This window comes from Salvelinus sp. IW2-2015, unplaced genomic scaffold (genome assembly GCF_002910315.2).
Source record: "Salvelinus sp. IW2-2015 unplaced genomic scaffold, ASM291031v2 Un_scaffold16329, whole genome shotgun sequence".
NCBI classification, from domain to species: domain Eukaryota; kingdom Metazoa; phylum Chordata; class Actinopteri; order Salmoniformes; family Salmonidae; genus Salvelinus; species Salvelinus sp. IW2-2015.
In genome coordinates, this window is record NW_019957537.1 from 85126 (window position 1) to 105966 (window position 20841).

Sequence of the window (20841 nt, forward strand, 5' to 3'; positions counted from 1 at the left end):
GACCCGTTGAGATGATGCTCTGCTCATCCCCAGACCTCATTTCTTCCCCCTCCTTCCAAAAGCTCCTTTAGAGTGATGGACTGGACTATCACATAACGTCTGGCCTTGTCGGATATGTAATGCCTCGTTGAGCTTGTGCGCAAGCCTCGCTGTGCCCCCCCTCTTGTGACAAGCCAGACAAGACGGGGCCGTTTTGAAGTGAGGGTTGGAGAACAGGTATTATGGGATGGGGATGCTTGCCGAGACATTCGGACAAAAGGAGTACCATTTCCGTGACCTGTCTTATTCTGACACCTGGATGTTCCGGATCTCGACAAGCCTGTCAAGGTGTCCCATTAAAAGGTGCTGTTGGATACATTCAGGTTTTTTTTCACGGCAGCCAGTGTCTCTCTCTCTCTCCTTTGTCTATTATTTCCCTCCCTTCTTTAAAATCACAGTATTTTTATTTGACTGTCTCTTTGTGCCACTCCTCCCTTCAGAGAAATGGGAGACAATAGGTACGTACATGAAACATATAAAGACAGGTGCACTAGTCGTGAGATGATGCCCAACCCAGCACACATACGAACTGACGCACCCTATGCACACACACAGACACCACACACGAACGCACGCACCCACATGCACACACACACACACACACACACACACACCAACTCAGTGTTCATTTATTAAACAATGAGTGCTTTAGATTGCTTACCTGTGCTCCATGGTCCTGAAAAGGGGTGGCTTGAATTGATGTGGCTCTTTGGCCGAACCACCAACAGAAACCCAGAACATTGGGAGAATATATTCCCTTTGACCTAAAAAAAAAGAAGCTAGTATTGAATTAAACCATTGACATACGTACAGGCTTTGGAGTAGATTTCTTTTATCTTTTATCCCTGCTATCCTCCCAATATGCCCTTGAAAACACACACACACACACACACACACACACACACACACACACACACACACACACACACACACACACACACACACACACACACACACACACACACATAGAGACAACAGAACCACACACAAAGAGAGAGAGAGAGAGAGAGAGAGAGAGATTGAAATCTACGTTTCCATGGAAATGGCATGCAATAGTAAGCCTATTATCAATTCTCATGTTTTGGCACTCGTTGGCTGGCGATATTTAACCGTAACAAATTAAAAGGCCTTCATGCGTGCAAAGGAATTGATAAAGCCACGGCGCTCTGAGTATTACGTTTGATGTCTTTATCATCAGGAAACTCTACTCAGCTACTGTTGCATATCCTTGCCACCCTTATCTATCAAATACATCTTTTAAGTTGTGCATATTTTCTTCATTCACCACTTATGTGAGTAGAGTTCTTGAAAATGCTTATATCCCAATTCATTGACATATGCTTTAGCAAGCCTTCAAAATGAAGCTAAACAACCCTTGAACAAACCTTTGCACAAACTATTCTGAATGAAAGAAGGAACCTTAGTGCACAAAACACTAGTGCAGCCAGGGATCAAGCTGGTGTATGCTGATCCATGCTGGTCTGTGCTGGTCAGTGCTGGTTGGATGCTGGTCAAGCAAGTCTGACCAGCATGGTCATGTTGGTCTTACCAGCATGGTCTAGCTGGTTATGCTGGTTGACCAGTATGGTCTAGCTGGTCACATTATTAGCCCAGCAAATGTGTGACTCACCACTTGGATTTGGTCTTATGTAGAAACATTTGAAATGGTGTTTTTACATTGGATACAAGTAGAGACTCAGAGCTATAAAAGGGTATGTCATCAAGCATTTTTGAGGAACAATGGGAAAGTAATTCTGCTTTGAAAGTTGATAAACTTGTGAACTCACTTTTGAGAAAATGGCCTTTGAATGTTTTGGTATCTTGTGAAGAGCTCCACTTTGTCTACACCCATTCAGCATTGTTCACACCCTCTTAAGCTTTTGCCCCACCCATCTCATTTCGTTCTCGGAGTGTTCAGAACGCACACTTGACACTCAGGCCGATGATTTGTTTACCTTTGGATAACATGAAAACAGCCTAAATTGCTCTGCTGGCAACAATTTCATTACTCTTTTTTGCCGATGTTTACTGACACCGGCCATATTCAACGGGTTTTGTACACTTTAGCTTWAGACATTTACATAGATAGCTAGGTAAACAATGAACCTAGCTAGGTAAACAACGTGTAAGATCACACGTGTCACGTAACGTTAGCTAARGAGCCAGCCAGCTAACGTTAGCTAGTTAAACAACAATGAACATAGTGCCAAATCATGTCGTTACTACCCTACATGAATCTGCTGGGAGCTAACCAACCAGGTTCGATGTTAGCTAGCTAATATTAGGCTTTAACTAGCAAAGCGAACAGCTCTGGGATACGAATAATAACAWCATACATGCAACGTTAGTTAGGGAGCCAGCCAGCTAACGGTCACATTTTTGTGTTATTACATACAGCCGGGAAGAACTTTTGGATATCAGAGCGACGGAAACTCACCAGCATTACCAGCATTAAGACCAGGAATAAGACTTTCCCGAACCGGATACTTTGTTAGTATCCCCCAYGGCAATTGAACTCATCCCAGAGGCTGTTCCAAAACTCAGCCGGAGGAAAAGAGGCACTCGGAGCGGACTTTTAGTCAGACTCAGGAGGTGCSCACACCATCCACCGCTTCCGTGTATATCACTCGCTAATGTTCTCTGGATAATAAAGTTGACGAGCTAAGGGCAAAGATTTCCTTCCACAGAGACATCAGGGATTGTACCATACACTACCGGTCYAAGGTTTTAGAACACCTACTCATACAAGGGTTTTTCTTTATTTTTACTATTTTCTACATTGTAGAATAATAGTGAAGACATCAAAACTATGAAATAYCACATATGGAATCATGCAGTAACCAAAAAAGTGTTAAACAAATCAAAATATATTTTATCTTTGATATTCTTCAAAAAGCCACCCTTTGCCTTGATGACAGCTTTGCACACTCTTGGCATTCTCTCAACCAGCTTCACCTGGAATGCTTTTTCAAGAGTCTTAAAGGAGTTCCCGCATATGCTGAGCACTTGTTGGCTGCTTTTCCTTCACTCTGCGGTCCGACTCATCCCAAACCATCTCAATTTGGTTGAGGTCAGCAGATTGTGGAGGCCAGGTCATCTGATGCAGCACTCCATCACTCTCCTTCTTGGTAAAATAGCCCTTACACAGCCTGGAGGTGTGTTGGGTCATTGTCCTTTTGAAAAACAAATTATAGTCCCACTAAGCCCAAACCAGATGGGATGATGTATCACTGCAGAATGCTGTGGTAGCCATGCTGGTTAAGTGTGCCTTGAATTCCAAATAAKTCACAGACAGTGTCCCCAGCAAAGCACCCCCACACCATAACACCTCCTCCTCCATGCTTTACGGTGGGAAATACACATGCGGAYATCATCCGTTCACCCACACCGCATCTAACAAAGAAACAGRGGTTGGAACCAAAAATCTCCAATTTGAACTCCAGACTAAAGGACAAATTCCCACCGGTCTCATGTCCATTGCTTGTGTTTCTTGGCCCAAGCAAGTCTCTTCTTCTTAATGGTGTCCTTTAGTAGTGTTTTCTTTGCAGCAATTCGACCATGAAGGCCTGATTCAAACAGTCTCCTCTGAACAGTCGATGTTGGGATGTGTCTGTTACTTGAACTCTGTGAAGCATTTATTTGGGCTGCAATTTCTGAGGCTGGTAACTCTAATGAACTTATCCTCTGCAGCAGAGGTAACTCTMGGTCTTCCTTTCCTGTGGCGGTCCTCATGAGAGCCAGTTCCGTCATAACGCTTGATGGTTTTTGCGACTGCACTTGAAGAAACGTTCAAAGTTCTTGACATTTTCCATAGTGTCTGAAAAAAAGATGGACTGTCGTTTCTCTTTGCTTATTTGAGCTGTTCTWGCCATAATATGAACATGTTCTTTTACCAAATAGGGCTATCTTCTGTATATCCCCCTACCTTGTCACAACACAACTGATTGGCTCAAACGCGTTAAGAAGGAAAGACATTCCARAAATMAACTTAAATTAAAACACAAATTAACAAGGCACACCTGTTAATTGAAATACATTACAGGTGACTACCTRATGAAGCTGGTTGAGCGAATGCCAAGAGTATGCAAAGCTGTCAACAAGACAACGGGAGGCTATTTGAAGAATCTRAAATATAAAGTTTATTTTGATTTGGTTAACACTTTTTTGGTTACTACATGACCCCATATMTGTTARTTCATAGTTCTGATGTTTTCACTATTATTCTACAATGTAGAAAATAGTAAAAATAAAGAAAAACCCTTGCATAAGTAGGTGTTCTAAAACTTTTGACCGATAGTGTACTCTGTTTCACGAAAACATGGCTCTCTCTGTATATTCTGTCTGAGCCCGTTCAGCCAGGTTCTCAGTTCATCGCAAAGACAGGAATAATGTCTCTCCGGGAAGAAGAAGGGCAGGGGTGTACAGTATGTTTCATGATTAACTACTCTACTCATGGTGTGATTGTGATAACATACAGGGACTCAAGTCCTTTTGTTCACCCGACCTAGAATACCTCACAATCAAATGCTGTCCGTATTACCTCCRAAGAGAATTCTCTTTGGTTATAGTCACCGCCGTGTATTTTCCCCCTCAAGCCGATACCACGACAGCCCTCAAAGAACTTTATGCAAACTGGACTTTATGCATACTGGAAACTACATATCCTGAGGCCGCATTTATTGGAGCTGGGGATTTTAACAAAGCAAATTTTTGGAAAACGTTACCAAAGATTTATCAACACATTGACTGTAGTACATGTGCTGCTAAAACACTCAACCACTGCTACTCCAACGRCCGGGATGCTTACAAGTCCCTCCCCCACCCTCCCTTTGGCAAATMATTATGACTCGATTTATCTCCTCCCTTCCTAAAGGCAGAAACTCAAACAGGAAGTACCTGTGCTAAGGACTATTCAACGCTGGTCTGACCAATCGGAATTCACACTTCAAAATATGTTCCGGGTAGCCTCATAGAACAACATAGATGAACATACTGATACGGTGACTGAGTTTATCAGGAAGTGTAAAGGAGATGTTGTACCCCCTGTGACTATTAAAACCTACCTAACCAGAAACCGTGGATAGAAGGCAGCATTTGTGCAAAACTGAAAGTGCGAACCATCGCATTTAACCATGGCAAGGTGACTGGGAATATGGCCGAATACAAACTGTAGTTATTCCCTTCGCAAGGCAATCAAACAGGCAAAACGTCAGTACAGAGACAAAGTGGAGTTGCATTTCAACGGCTCAGACATGAGACGTATGTGGCAGGGTCTATAGACAATCATGGACTACAAAGGGAAAACCAGCCACATCGAGGACACCAACGTCTTGCTTCKGGACAAGCMAAACACCTTCTTCGCCCYCTTTGAGGATAACACAGTGCAACCAATGCGGCCCGCTACAAAGGACTGTGGGCTCTCCTTCTCCGTGGCTGACGTGAGAAAGACATTTAATGTGTCAACCCTCGCAAGGCTGCCGGCCCAGACGGCCTCCCTAGCCGCGTCCTCAGAGCATGTGCAGACCAGCTGGCTGGAGTGTTTACGGACATATTCAATCTCTCCCTATCCCAGTCTGTTGTCCCTACATTCTTCAAGATGTCCACCATTGTTCCTGTACCCAAGAATGCAAAGGTAACTGAACGAGTGCTATCGTCCCATAGCACTCACTTCTGTCATTATGAAGTGCTTTGAGAGACTAGTCAAGGATCATATCACCTCTACCTTACCTGACACCCTAGACCCACTTCAATTTGCTTTCCACCCCAACAGATCCACAGACGATGCAATCACCATCACACTGCTCTATCCTATCTGGACAAGAGGAATACTTATGTAAGAATGCTGTTCATTGACTATAGCTCAGCATTCAACACCATAGCACCCTCCAAGTTCATCATTAAACTCCAGGCCCTGTGTCTGAACCCCTGACTTCRTGATGGGCCGCCCGCAGGTGGTGAAGGTAGGAAACAACACCTCCACTTCGCTGATCCTCAATACTGTGGCCTAACAAGGATGCGTGCTCAGCCCCCTRCTGTACGCCCTATTTACCCATGACTGCGTGGCCATGCACGCCTCCAACTCAATCATCCATTTTGCAGACGCCACAACAGTAGTAAGCTTGATTACCAACAATGACAAGACAGCCTACAGGGAGGAGGTGAGGGCACTGGGAGAGTGGTGCCAGGACAATAACCTCTCAACAAACGTCAACAAAACAAAGTAGCTGATCATGGAATTCAGGAAATAACCGAGGGAGAACCTCCCTATCCACATCGACGGAACCGCAGTGGAAAAGGAGGAAAGTTCCTCGGTGTACACATCACTGATAAACTGTAATGGTCCACCCACACAGACAGTGTGGTGAACAAGGTGCAACAGAGCTCCTTCAACCTAAGGAGGCTGAAGAAATTTGGCTTGGCACCTAAAACCCTCACAAACCTTTACAGATGCACAATTGAGAGCATCCTGTCAGGCCGTATCACCGCCTGGTACAGCAACTGCACTGCCCACAACCGCAGGGCTCTCCAGAGGGTGGTGCGGCCCAACGCATCATCGGGGGCAAACTACCTGCCCTCCAGGACACCTACAGCCCCCGATGTCACAGGAAGGCCAAAAATATCATCAAGCACAACAACTACCTGAGCCACTGCCTGTTAACCCCGCTATCATCCAGAAGGAGAGGTCAGTACAGGTGCATCAAAGCTGGGGCCAAGAGACTGAAAAACAGCATCTATCTCAAGGCCGTCAGACTCTTAAATAGCTATCGTTAGGATCATCACTTTATTTTAAGAATGTGATATGTCAGAATAATAGAAGAGAGAATGATTTATTTCAGCTTTTATTTCTTTCATTACATTCCCAGTGGGTCAGAAGTGTACATACACTCAATTAGTATTGGTAGCATTGCCTTTAAAATTGTTTAACTTGGGTCAAACGTTTTGGGTAGCCTTCCACAAGCTTCCCACAATAAGGTGGGTGGATTTTGGCCCATTCCTCCTGTTGTAGCTGGTGTAACTGAGTCAGGTTTGTAGGCATCCTTGCTCGCACACGCTTTTTCAGTTCTGCCCACACATCTACTGTTGGATTGAGGTCAGGGCTTTGTGATGGCCACTAAAATACCTTGACTTTGTTGTCCTTAAGCCATTTTGCCGCAACTTTGGAAGTATGCTTGGGGTCATTGTCCATTTGGAATACCCATTTGCGACCAAGCTTTAACTTCCTGACTGATGTCTTGAGATGTTGCTTCAATATTTCCAKAAAATTTTCCTTCCTCATGAWGCCATCTATTTTGTGAAGTGCACCAGTCCCTACTGCAGCAAAGCACCCCCACAACATGATCCTGTCACCCCCCGTGCTTCACGTTGGGATGGTGTTCTTTGGCTTGCAAGCGTCCCCCTTTTTCTTCCAAACATAACGATGGTCATTATGGCCAAACTGGTCTTTTTTTGTTTCATCAGACCAGAGGACATTTCTCCAAAAAGTACAATCTTTGTCCCCATGTGCAGTTGCAAACCATAGTCTGGCTTTTTTATGGCAGTTTTGGAGCAGTGGCTTCTTCCTTGCTGAGCAGCCTTTCAGGTTATGTCGACATAGGACTCGTTTTACTGTGGATATAGATACTTTTGTGCCTGTTTCTTCCAGCATCCTCACAAGGTCATTTGCTGTTGTTCTGGGATTGATTTGCACTTTTCGCACCAAAGTACGTTCATCTCTAGGAGACAGAACGCGTCTCTTCCCTGAGCGGTATGACGGCTGCGTGGTCCCATGGTTTTTATACTTGCGTATTGTTGTCTGTACAGATGAATGTGGTACCTTCAGGCATTTGGAAATTGCTCCCAAGGATGAACCAGACTTGTGGAGATCTACAATTTCTGATCTACAATTTCTTTTCTGAGGTCTTGGCTGATTTCTTTTGATTTTCCCGTGATCAAGCAAAGAGGCACTGAGTTTAAAGGTAGGCCTTGAAATACATCCACCGGTACACCTCRAATTGACTCAAATTATGTCCATTAGCCTATCAGAAGCCATGACATCATTTCCTGGAATATTCCAAGCTGTTTAAAGGCACAGTCAACTTAGTGTATGTAAACTTTTGACCCACTGGAATTGTGATGCAGTGAAATAATCTGTCTGTAAACAATTGTTGGAAAAATTACTTGTGTCATGCACAAAGTAGATGTCCTAACCGTCTTGCCAAAACCATAGTTTGTTAAACAAGACATTTGTGGAGTGGTTGAAAAAACGAGTTTTAATAACTCCAACCTAAGTGTATGTAAACTTCCGACTTCAACTGTATATATACTGTATTCTGTCCTATTCCACTATATCTTAGTCTATGCCGCTCTGACATTGCTCGTCCTCATATTTATATATTCTTAATTCCATTCATGTAAATTGAAATGTATTGTTAGATGTTACTTGTTAGATATTACTGCACTGTTTGAACTAGAAAACATATGCATTTCGCTACACCCGCAGTAACATCTGCTGAACACGTGTACTGTATGTGACAAATTAAAGTATATTTGATTTGATTTGATTTGATACCAGCTTATGCTGGTGATGCTGGTGACCAAGCTGGTCTATGCTGGTCCAGCATAGTCTAGCTGCTGGTCTGACCACTCCCATCATTATCATATTTCCCAGCATGCTCTATTGTAGTTGTTTGTTTTAATGTCATTTTTGTTTGTTGTGTTTTTGCAGGTACATTAATTGATTAATTAATCAAATGCTAAACAAAGATAAATAACATACATTTTTCTAAACTAATCCATTCTGCTAGTTTGACTTATTGCKCCCGTTATTGAAATGTTTGTTCCATTTTACATGGTTTGGGTAGTCCATATGATTCTATGTTGGTCACCAGTGTCCATGGCTGATCCTCAGCAAAACACAGAGAAGGGTGGTAACCAAGCAGAAACACTGTGGTCTGGTTACTACGGTAACACAGCGAAGGCTGGTCACCAGCAAAAACACAGAGAAGGCCGGTCAACAGCAAAACACAATGCCATGAAAGCACAGCGAAGGCTGGTCATCACGAAGGCACCACGGAAACACAGCAAAGGCTGGTCACCAGCAACTATGCTGGACCAGCCTATGTCGGTCTACTGTATGCTGGCTTTTTCAGCAGGGATGTTCAAAACTAGGCCTTGATATTTGAWACTAATTTACTTCTCTTTTTGAATTGGCAGTGCTGCACACTTGACCTGGATGGTTTTAATAACTTGCACTTTGCTTTGGGGGTGTTGTCCTGGCATGGCGTTGTTATTCTATTGTGCATGACCAATTCCATTGTATTATCTTCTTAACAATATGAGTCAGAGTTCAGTTTATTGGGAACGGATCTCCCTATTGGCCAGCCTAGGCCTCTCTTTGAGGAAGATAATCAGATAATGAACAACACAAGTCCCGGCAACCTGAATTCAAGCAGACAGAACACAAGATATGGGTCAGTCACATCTTTGCTCTAAGAGGCTACTGTTGATTTGTCATTTTGGCTTCTACCCCCTAGATCCATTCTAGTGTTAAATGACCTGTCCGAAGCGAAGCGTTCAGCAAGGAAGGGCACATTGGAAAACAAAAGTGAAAGGTTGTGAGGTTGCAAGATGAGGCAGATGGTGGGTGGAATGAGGCCCTGTAAATGTATTTATTTATTTTAGTTCAACTTCAGCTAGGCAGTGTTGACTTGTAAAGATGGCAATGTCTCTGGCTTATGTTTGTATTATTTTGAACATAGCCTTACGTTGGAGGTTGATCCACTCAGTGATATATGAGCAAATGTATTCAAAACATGCATGTATGCACACAAATGCACGTATCCACTTGCTGCTGCCAACATATACAGAAATGCCTTGTAATGTCCTGCCAACAAGATACGATTTGAGTCACAATCCATCACTTTAGTTCCTAGTACTTACAAATAACTTACTAGCAGTTACTTTGCCAAAATCTACCTCRACCAACAAAATCCACCTCCACCAGCACTTTTGACAGGAAATAAGAATTACAAGTCATGCATTTCTGAAAATGACAATTAAAATGTTGTCTTTTAAAAACATAAGAAAACAAAATTGACTTGATCATAATTCAGCATTTCTGACGAATCAACAAACTAGATGAGCCAAACTCAGCCTAGGCCTGCAGAGCTACGTACAGCAGGTGGTTCACATAGCTTTAAGCAGAACTCTACGTCCCAAAGATTGCATTTGTTTAWGCCAGGTAGAATTGGAAGTTGGTTATTGAGGTTCCCCAAGATACAGAAACTGTGTGCAGAGATTAATAAGAAGCCTATTCTCTTATCGTCTCTCCAACACCGCAGCGTGCCAGCTTATTCCCCAGATTTGATTARTCGGAGTTTACATTTGCCTCTCTCCTGTTTGCCTCTCCTGTGTGTCATCAACCTGCCGTCATGTGGTCGAGAGTGGCATACGCGTGTGGAATGAGTGATGTGAAGTATAGAATGCCAAGTGAAGAGAGAGAACATTCCAGGTAAATAACTGGGATCAGAAGTGGCAACGCGGGAAGAGATATCCGAGGACAGGTTCATTGTAATGGCTGAAATGGAATAAAGAGAAAGCTATTAAACACATGCTTTGATACTATTTCATTCATTTTTTTTGCCATTACAATGAACTTGTCCTCTGATATCTTTCTATTACCTATTTAAAAGATGATATGTACGGTATCCATATTAGTACACACACCCGTTGAGTGTTGGAAGCAATGTCATCTTATCTGTGGTTTCGATTGGAGGAGGTGAAATGCGGCCAATGCAATTCGACTCGTGCTGGCTGTCTGAGCTGTGAGCTCAGGCTCATTGTACACAGTACAGTCAACACTAACCATCTGTTTGTTTATTTTGAAGTTCATGCTGCTCGTAACGGAGACCCAGATTGTTCAACGGTAAACAGTGTGTAGGGTCTCATCTTCTTCCTGTTACAAAACATCCTAGTTGTTTCACTATTACAGTAACTACATTTTTAACTACATTCAAAATCACATTGTTCATTTTGCAGATAACTAACGTTATGCAGTGGGTATAGAGTACAAAGCTACATCAATGTACTGTATGTTCATCTCATTTGGAATTGAGTTCTGCTATTACAGACTGCATTTTTTGCAGCTGGCCTGTATCTACAGTTCGACTAGGGGTGGACCTGGAAAGTCAAACTATATAACCAAATAAATCCTGGTCGGATTATTTAGATTACTGGACACTCATCTGTAAAAACAATAACATAAATCCATTTCAATATGTATCAGGGGGACAGGTAAGCTTTCGGAATGGAACCCCCCTTTCCCCTCTCCCCTCCTAATCCGGCCCCTCGCCCCAACCAAGCTAGGAATTAATTAACGAACCAACGCCTGTTTGCATACATATCCATGTCATTACCGAACAACAAATAGAAAAGAGGCGTACAAACACGGCTAATCGGTGTGGGGGCGTTCATTTAAACAGTAGTCTCTCTCCGAGTGCAGTGTTTACCCTCGGTGAGCGCGCTAAGCTAGGAACCCAGGGAAGGGTGGATAGAACACATTCGGTTAAAGGGAGTCAGGGTGGGGTGGGGGGTGTAGGGGCTCGATGCTCGGCTTGGGGAGAACGTGAGGGAATATGGGAGGGAGGGTAGGGGAGGGGGGTTCTGGATCCTAATAAGCAGTCTCCATGTGCCTTGCCAAGGAATCATCCTAATCAGTTTTGTATCCCGCTGCCCTGAAATGAACTGGGCCAGACAGGGAGGTGCTAGTTGTTGGATGTGGCTATGGAGGATATGTGGAGTGGAAACGCACCACTGTGTCGTGTCTTCCCTAATTGTCTGAATGTGCCAATGTATGCAGAGTACGTGCTAATTAGAGCCCTTTGACATTAGCCACAGCTTTGGCTGCATCACGGGGACGGGGAAGGTTCCAACAGGCTCATTAATTGACTATTATGATCGGCTTCAGAGTGCTTGGTTGGGTTCCACAGCGCCACGCATATATGAGTTGTTTATGGTTGGAAATGTGGCCGGTGCCACTATAGTGCAATGGTGCTGCATCGATGTAGGTGTTTCCAACTCGGTTGTGTTAGGATGGTGGCCATTGTTTTGGCTGAACTTCTGTCGGATTAGGATCACGAAGCCTGGATTTCCAAAGTTTGCACAACACACTATCTGGAACCTGCTGTGTGGGTCAGTTTGTAGAGCAAGGCACTTGCAACGCTGGGGGTCATGGGTTTGATTCCCGTTGGGGCCACCCATACGTAAATTGTGTTGATGTATGACTGTGTCGCATTGGATAAAAACTGTCTGCTAAATGGCATATGCATGGTACTGCTATTATGTCCTTTGCTTTGAGTGTCAATTGTTCCATCTTTTTCTCAGAGCCAATGACTGACTTAGAAGTCTGTATGCTGTAGTGAAACGCATGTCACATGTCGATGAGTTCTGGGCTGAAGGAAACCTACGTATGTTAGAAGTAATAACATTTCATTATCATGTATTTCCAGAGGACCCAGAATACTACGGACACACTGCAGGACCTGACAGGGAGGAACATGACAGACTTCCTCTTGAAGACGTATGAGAAAGCAGGCAGAAAAAGGTACTTTCAACTCTGTGCTCGGTAGCACTTACATAACTTTCAATGTTCAGACATAATGCCAACAATGTGACCGAAGTTGTTATCTAAGATAGCGTGTAATGTCAAGTTCTAAGTCCCACTAATTATACCTCATGAGTCACGAGTCAAATTAAATGGTACTGTGTGTTGTTTGTGTATGTGTGTGTCTGCATGTGTGAATTTATTGGTGTGTTTGTGTGTCCATGCTTGTTCATACCTTATTCATTTGCACTCTGATCTTTGCCCGCACCCCTGCCACCACTACCCACCACTCAAGGTACGGAGGGATTTCCGTTGGAGGAGTTAACTCCCAAGTCAGGATGACTGAACCGGAAATTGAAGCTGTAATCAGGGATTTGAAAAGCCTATTCAATTCCCCCCAGGTATGCTATGGATATTGGGATAGTGGTGGCCTTACTGCCAGCTGTGGAACACATTGATTTAATATCTTCCCGTGTGGGAGGATAAAGGTACGTTTGCGGTGGGTGAAAGCCAGAAGGGATCTATGGAGATCTCAATTCACAGAGGTGCTTGTAATGTTGTTTATCTGCATTCAATTATGCATGGACGTAAGAAACCAATCACTAACACTAAGCTTGTGCTCTTTCTGAAACATGAGATCGAATCTGCTTGAGTGACTCTTGAATTTCAGTCTCTTGAATTTCAATACATTACCTTCAAATCAAACTGGAAGGAAAGTTAAAAACCCAGATAGACTTTTGGGTGTCCATGGAAACTGGGTATGATTGTCTCAGATGCATCTAATATATTTACCTCTTCCTCTTTTTCTCCTCAACACATTCAAACAAGTGTACACACACCCCTCCTATCTATCTATCTATCTATCTATCTATCTATCTATCTATCTATCTATCTATCTATCTATCTATCTATCTATCTATCTATCTATCTATCTATCTGTCTATCTGTCTGTCTGTCTGTTCTGTCCTGTCTGTCCTGTCTGTCTGTCTGTCTGTCTCGTCTGTCTGTCTGTCTGTCTGTCTGTCTGTTCTGTCTGTCTGTCTGTCCTGTCCCTGTCTGTCTCTCTGTCGTCTCTCTCTGTCTCTCTCTGTCTTCTGTCTGTCTGTTCTGTCTGACAACACAACACACCACACACACACCACACACACACACACACACACACAACACACACACACACCACACACACACACACACACACCACACACACACACACACACCACACATACACACTCATTAATGTTCCAAACCTGTAGGCGGTACGGACCTCAAATATTTAAAAAAAGAAAAAAGGCAAATGAAGTCATACAATCAAGATCAGTGTTACTCTCCCTTGGGTGTCTTAACCATCCTTCTCCAGGGCACTTCTCCAGGCTCCATATTCTCCACACTAACATGACTTTGATTCACAGCCGCAGTGATGATGTAACTCTAATGGCTGAACATCAGCCGATCCCAGCTCTGTGCCTTTCCCTTTTTAAAGTTGGATATGTCTGGCTCGCTGACCCTGGTCAAAATAAGTGCACTACAAAGTGAATAGAGTGCCATTTGGGACACACCCTGTGTCTGCTGGGGTTGCAGACAGAGAAAGAACAGTAGTATACAGTGTACTCCAGCAGTGGAATCTCCTCAGAGGAGGAAGGGGAGGACCTTTCTTCTTAGTGAAGTTCTTAAAAATAGTGAAAAAGTTATCCTTTTTAGATAAAACTATACGAAATATATTCACATGTCACCAAATAATTTATTCAAACACACTGTTTTGCAATGAAGGTCTACAGTAGCCTCAACAGCACTCTGTAGAGTGGCACCATGATGTAGCCAGGGTTCAGCTAGTTTCCGTCCTCCTCTTGGTACATTGACAATAATACAAAACCTAGGAGGCTTGTGGTTCTCACCCCCTTCCATAAACATACACAATAATTATGACAACCTCTGGAGGAGGTTCTCCAACCTATCAGAACTCTTACAGCATGAACTGATATGTTGCCCACCCAATCAAAATATCAGAGAATGAATCTAGTACTGAAAGCATAAGCTACAGCTAGCTAGCACTGCAGTGCATCAAATGTGGTGAGTAGTTGACTCAAAAAGGGAAAGACAATAGTTGAACAGTTTTGAACAAATTAGACGCAAGAGAGAAAGAGAGATTTTGTTGTATTTTTTTTTCACTTCCGCTTTTGCTTATTTAGCTAGCACATGCATCTAGAGTTCAAGTTCAGCAGTGTTACTACTCTCCCTAGGAGTGGCCGTCCTGCAAAGATGACTGCAAGAGCACAGCGCAGAATGCTCAATGAGGTTAAGAAAAATCCTTGAGTTTCAGCTAAAGACTTACAGAAATCTCTGGAACATGCTAACATCTCAGCGGACAATTCTACCATACGTAAAACACTAAACAAGAATGGTGTTCATGGGAGGACACCATGGAAGAAGCCACTGCTGTCCAAAAAAAAAACATTGCTGCACGTCTGAATTTCGCAAAAGAGCACCTGGATATTCCAGGCTCTACTGGCAAAATATTCTGTGGACAGATGAAACTAAAGTTGAGTTGTTTGGAAGGAACACACAATACAAAGCCATAGCACAGTAAATTCAAATCCTCATCCCAGCTATAAAGTATGGTGGAGGGAGCATCATGGTTTGGGGCTGCTTTGCTGCCTCAGGGCCTGGACAGCTTGCTATCATCGACGGAAAAATGAATTCCCAAATTTATCAAGACATTTTTCAGAAAAATGTAAAGCTATCTGTCCGCCAATTGAAGCTCAACAAAAGTTGGGTGATGCAACAGGACAATAACCCAAAACACAGAAGTAAATCAACAACAGAATGGCTTCAACAGAAGAAAATACGCCTTCTGGAGTGGCCCACTCAGAGTCCTGACCTCAACCCGATTGAGATGCTGTGGCATGACCTCAAGAGTACGGTTCACACCAGACATCCCAAGAATATTGCTGAACTGAAACAGTTTTGTAAAGAGGAATGGTCCAAAATTCCTCCTGACCGATGCGCAGGTCTGATCCGCAACTACAGAAAATGTTTGTTTGAGGTTATTACTGCCAAAGGAGGTTCAACCAATTAAATCCAAGGGATCACATACATTTCCTACCCTGCACTGTGAATGTTTACACTGTGTGTTCAATAAKGACATGAACACGTATAATTGTTTGTGTGTTATTAGTTTAAGCAGACTGTGTTTGTCTATTGTTGTGATTTAGATGAAGATCAGATCAAATTGTATGACCAATTTATGCAGAAATCCAGGTAATTCCAAAGGGTTCACATACTTTTTCTTGCCACTGTACAGGGGGTGCCGGTACAGAGTCAATGTGCGTGGCACAAGTTAGTTGAGGTAATTGAGGTAATATGTACATGTAGGGAGAGTTAAAGTGACTGCATAGATAATAAACAGAGAGTAGCAGCGTAAAAAGAGGGGNAGTTAAAGTGACTGCATAGATAATAAACAGAGAGTAGCAGCGTAAAAAGAGGGGGGGGGGGCAATGCAAATAGTCAGGGTAGCCATTTGATTAGCTGTTCAGGAGTCTTATGGCTTGGGGGAAGAAGCTGTTAAGCCTTTTGGACCTAGACTTGACGCTCCGGTACCGCTTGCCGTGCGGTAGCAGAGAGAACAGTCTATGACTAGGGTGGCTGGAGTCTTTGACAATGTTTAGGGCCTTCCTCTGACACCGCCTAGTATAGAGGTCCTGGTTGGCAGGAAGCTTGGGCCCAGTGAAGTACTGGGCCGTACGCACTACCCTCTGTCGTGCCTTGTGGTCGGAGGCTGAGCAGTTGGCATACCAGGCAGTGATGCAACCAGTAAGGATGCTCTCGATGGTGCAGCTGTAGAACTTTTTGAGGATCTGAGGACCCATGCCAAATCTTTTCAGTCTCCTGAGGGGAAATAGACTTTGTCGTGCCATCTTCACGATTATCTTGGTGTGTTTGGACCATTCTAGTTTGTTGTTGATGTGGACACCAAGAAACTTGAAGCTCTCAACCTGCTCCACTATATACCCGTCGATGAGATTGGGGGCGTGCTCGGTCCTCCTTTTCCTGTAGTCCACAATCAGTCCTCCATGAGTAGTGGTCCTCCATGAGTAGTGGTCCTCCATGAGTAGTGCTGCTAATAAGTCCTTAGTTTTGGGATCATGCTCAGATAAAACAATTTGGCTAATCTATACTTCCATATTTCCAAGTCCTATTCTTGAAGATGAAGGGTTATAACATTTATTGGAATGACTGTAATTCTGATAGACTTTGGTTTTTAATGTAAAGATATAATTTAATCATATTATTATTATATGTAGTAGAAAGCGATGGGTTAGATGAAGTGTACATAACCAACCCATGAAGTAAAATTTAACATCCAGAAATGGGCATCTATGTAAACTGTAACATTGATTTATCCTGCAATATATGTCGTTCAAATGGTAACATACATTTTTGTCTTCTTCTAATACCTCTTAAGGGGAAAGTCATCTAAAAGTAAAGGAATGTAATCAGATTATGTTACTGAGTTTGGGTAACCCAAAAGGTACGTTACTGATCCCAATTTTGGACAGGTAACTAGCAACTGTAACAGATTACATTTAGAAAGTAACCTGGGCTCCCGAGTGGCCGGGATTGGGAGTGCCATAGGGTGGCGCACAATTGGCCCAGCGTTGTCCGGGTTTGGCCGGTTTAGGCCGCCATTGTAAATAAGAATTTGGTCTTGACTGAATTGCATATGACGTTAATATGGTGTCAACAATGTAGGTAGGCTGTGTGTAGTGGTTAGAGGTTATGATATAAAGGTTTGGCTTGGATAGGTTTTTTAGTCTGGTCACAGACAACTGATGTGTTTGGCACATCAGCTGTCCACAAGTGAAGGAAAAGGGGGGGAGGAGGAGAGCACATAGATGCGAGAAGTAATAATACAACAATCAAAGGGATCATGCTGTTTGTATGTGGCTGCTTGGAAAGTGAACTGTGTTTGCATGTGATCAGGGGTGTATTAATTCCACCAATTCTGTTGAAAACAGAAGCAAACGGAACGAGGGAAAGAGGTTAAACATATCTGAATTTGTCCAATAGAATCTCTCATGTGCAACTGTTGGACTAATGATTACACCCTAGATCAGCTACATGCAGACAGGTATTTAATGTGTCAATGTCTCTCACCTTGATTACAAAAATGCATCTCGACCTGTACCTTGTAAACTTTCATGATGGGTATAGGGAATATTGGAGTATCATGTAATAGGGGTTGCAACAATGGCGGCAGATAAACCTATCAATGTTACATTGAGCTGGGTGAATGGAATATGAATGACAGTCATCCAATATATATATATTTTTTCACCTTTATTTAACCAGGTAGGCCAGTTGAGAAAAAGTTCTCATTTACAACTGCGACCTAGCCAAGATAAAGCAAAGCAGTGTGACAAAAACAATAACACAGAGTTACACATGGGATAAACGAACGTACAGTCAATAACACAATAGAAAAATCTGTATACAGGGTGTGCAAATGAAATTAGGAGGTAAGGCAATAAATAGGCCAATAGTGGCAAAGTAATTACAATTTAGCAATTTACACTGGAGTGATATATGTGCAGATGAGGATGTGCAAGTAGAAATGCCGGTGTGCAATATATTCAGAGAAAAGAGTCCTCCCGAGAATTGAACCCTGTGGCACCCCCATAGAGACTGCAAGAGGTCCAGACAACAGGCCCTCCGATTTGACACACTGAACTCTATCAGAGAAGTAGTTAGTGAACCAGGCCAGCCAGTCATTAGAGAAACCAAGGCTGTTGAGTCTGCCAATAAGAATACGGTGATTGACAGTCGAAAGCCTTGGCCAGGTCGATGAAGACGGCTGCACAGTACTGTCTTTTATCGATGGCGGTTATGATAACGTTTAGGACCTTGAGCGTGGCTGAGGTGCACCCGTGACCAGCTAGGAAACCAGATTGCATAGCGGAGAAGGTACGGTGGGATTCGAAATGGTCGGTGATCTGTTTGTTCACTTTGCTTTCAAAGACTTTAGAAAGGCAGGGCAGGATGGATATAGGTCTGTAACAGTTTGGGTCTAGAGTGTCTCCCCCTTTGAAGAGGGGAATGACCGCGGCCACTTTCCAATTTTAGGAATCTCAGACGATACGAAAGAGAGGTGGAACAGACTAGTAATAGGGGTTGCAACAATGGCGGCAGATAATTTTATGAAGAGAGGGTCCAGATTGTCTAGCCCAGCTGATTTGTAGGGATCCAATTTGCAGCTCTTTCCGAACATCAGCTGTCTGGATTTGGGAGAAGGAGAGCGGGGGGGGGGGGGGGTTGGCCGGTTGGGGAGCCAGGTGGAAAGCATGGCTAGCCGTAGAGAATTGGTTATTGAAATTCTCGATTATCGTGGATTTATCAGTGGTGACAGTGTTTCCTAGTCTCAGTGCAGTGGGCAGCTGAGAGGAGGTGCTCTTATTCTCCATGGACTTTACAGTGTTCCTAAACTTTTTTGAATTAGTGCTGCAGGATGCAAATTTCTGTTTGAAAAAGCTAGCCTTTGCTTTCCTAACTGACTGTGTGTATTGGTTACTGACTTCCCTGAAAAGTTGCATATCATGGGGACTATTTGATGCTAGTGCAGTGCGCCACAGGGTGTAATAGAAATAAGGTCATGCTCATAAAAAAATTAGCATCCGCCCTCAGTGGCAATCTTTACCAAGGATCACCTTCAGTGCTCAGTTGTCTCCACCAAGTCTGTCCCCAAACAATTAGATTTTCTGGTTTTAAGCATTAAACTTTCAAATAGCTCTTTGTTGACTGTTGCTGGATGTTATCGTCCACCATCAGCACCGGTCTGTACCCTACCTGCCCTAAGCTCTCTCCTGGCCCCTTATACTAAGTCTGAATTTGTCCTGCTAGGTGACCTAAACTGGGACATGCTTAAACCACCTGATCAAGCCCTAAAGCAATGGGACTCCCTAAATCTTTCTCAGATTATCACCAATCCCACAAGGTATGACTCCAAACATCCAGAAAAGGCTACTCTCCTTGATGTTATCATCACAAACTATTCTGATAGGTATCAGTCTGGTGTTTTCTGTAAATACCTTAGTGATCACTGTTTTACAGCCTGTGTTCGTAATGGCTGCTCAGTAAAACYACCTGTCCTGATTTGTCATAGATGCTTGCTAAAAAACTAATGCAAGCSTTCCTTCCTYGCCTCTGTACAATGGTATAGAATCAGTTTGATCCCATCTGTCAAAGACGCTTGGACTTTTTTGTTGTTGATATTTTCAGTGGTATTGTTAACAAACACACCCCCATAAAGAAAATGAGAATTAAAAACAGGTTCAGCCCCTGGTTTGACCGTGATCTTGCAGAGTTACTCCACCTCAAGGATTGCATTTGGCGAAAGGCTCTGCACACACGTACTCAGGCTGACTGGCTATCGTTCAGGCAAATGAGAAATACGTGCACTCAGGCTATCCGGAAGGCCAAAGTTAGTTACTTTAAGGAGCAGTTCTCTCTCTCTGGGTCTAACCCCAAGAAGTTCTGGAAAACTGTGAAAGACTTAGAGAATAAACCCTCCTCCTAACAGCTACCCATGTCCCTTAATGTTGATGATGTGGCTGTTACTGAAAAGAAGCACATGGCTGAGCTCTTTAGTCACCACTTCATTAAGTCAGGACTCCTATTTGACTCAGACATGTCTCCTTGCCCGTCCAACATTTCCTCATCTCCCACTCCTTCTAATGTGACTATCCCGATGCTTCTCCCTCTTTTTACCCTGCGCCACTACAACGTTTCTCCATGCAGGCAGTCACTGAGTCCAAAGTGCTAAAGGAGCTCCTTAAACTTGACCCCAAAAAAACATCTGGGTCAGATGGTTTAGACCCTTTATTCTTTAAGGTTCCTGACCCTATCATCGCCAAGCCTATCTCCAACGTTTTTAACCTGTCTCTCCTTTCTGGGGAGGTTCCCATTGCTTGGAAGGCAAGCTGATCCTAACTGACTGTTATAGGCCTATTTCTATTTTGCCCTGTTTATCAAAAGTGTTGGAAAAACTTGTCAATAATCAATGTCTATAGTATTCTCTCTGGTATGCAATCTGGTTTCCGCGCAGGTTATGGAAGTGTCACTGCAACCTTAAAGGTCCTCAATGATGTCACCATTGCACTTGAGTCTAAGCAATATTGTGCTACTATTTTTATTGACTTGGTCAAAGCTTTTGATACAGTAGACCATTCCGT

General features: G+C 43.3%; 1 protein-coding gene across 1 annotated transcript in view; it reads left to right on the forward strand.

The window, feature by feature from the left end:
* Positions 1 to 20841, forward strand: part of LOC112080476 (phospholipid-transporting ATPase ABCA1-like) — a gene marked incomplete at its 3' end in the record, with an annotated part of 123181 nt that overhangs the window by 84711 nt on the left and 17629 nt on the right. The window contains exons 19-20 of the mRNA XM_024146259.1: positions 12525 to 12619; positions 12915 to 13020. Coding sequence (XP_024002027.1) covers positions 12525 to 12619; positions 12915 to 13020 — 201 coding nt within the window. The remainder of the gene's footprint in view (positions 1 to 12524; positions 12620 to 12914; positions 13021 to 20841) is intronic.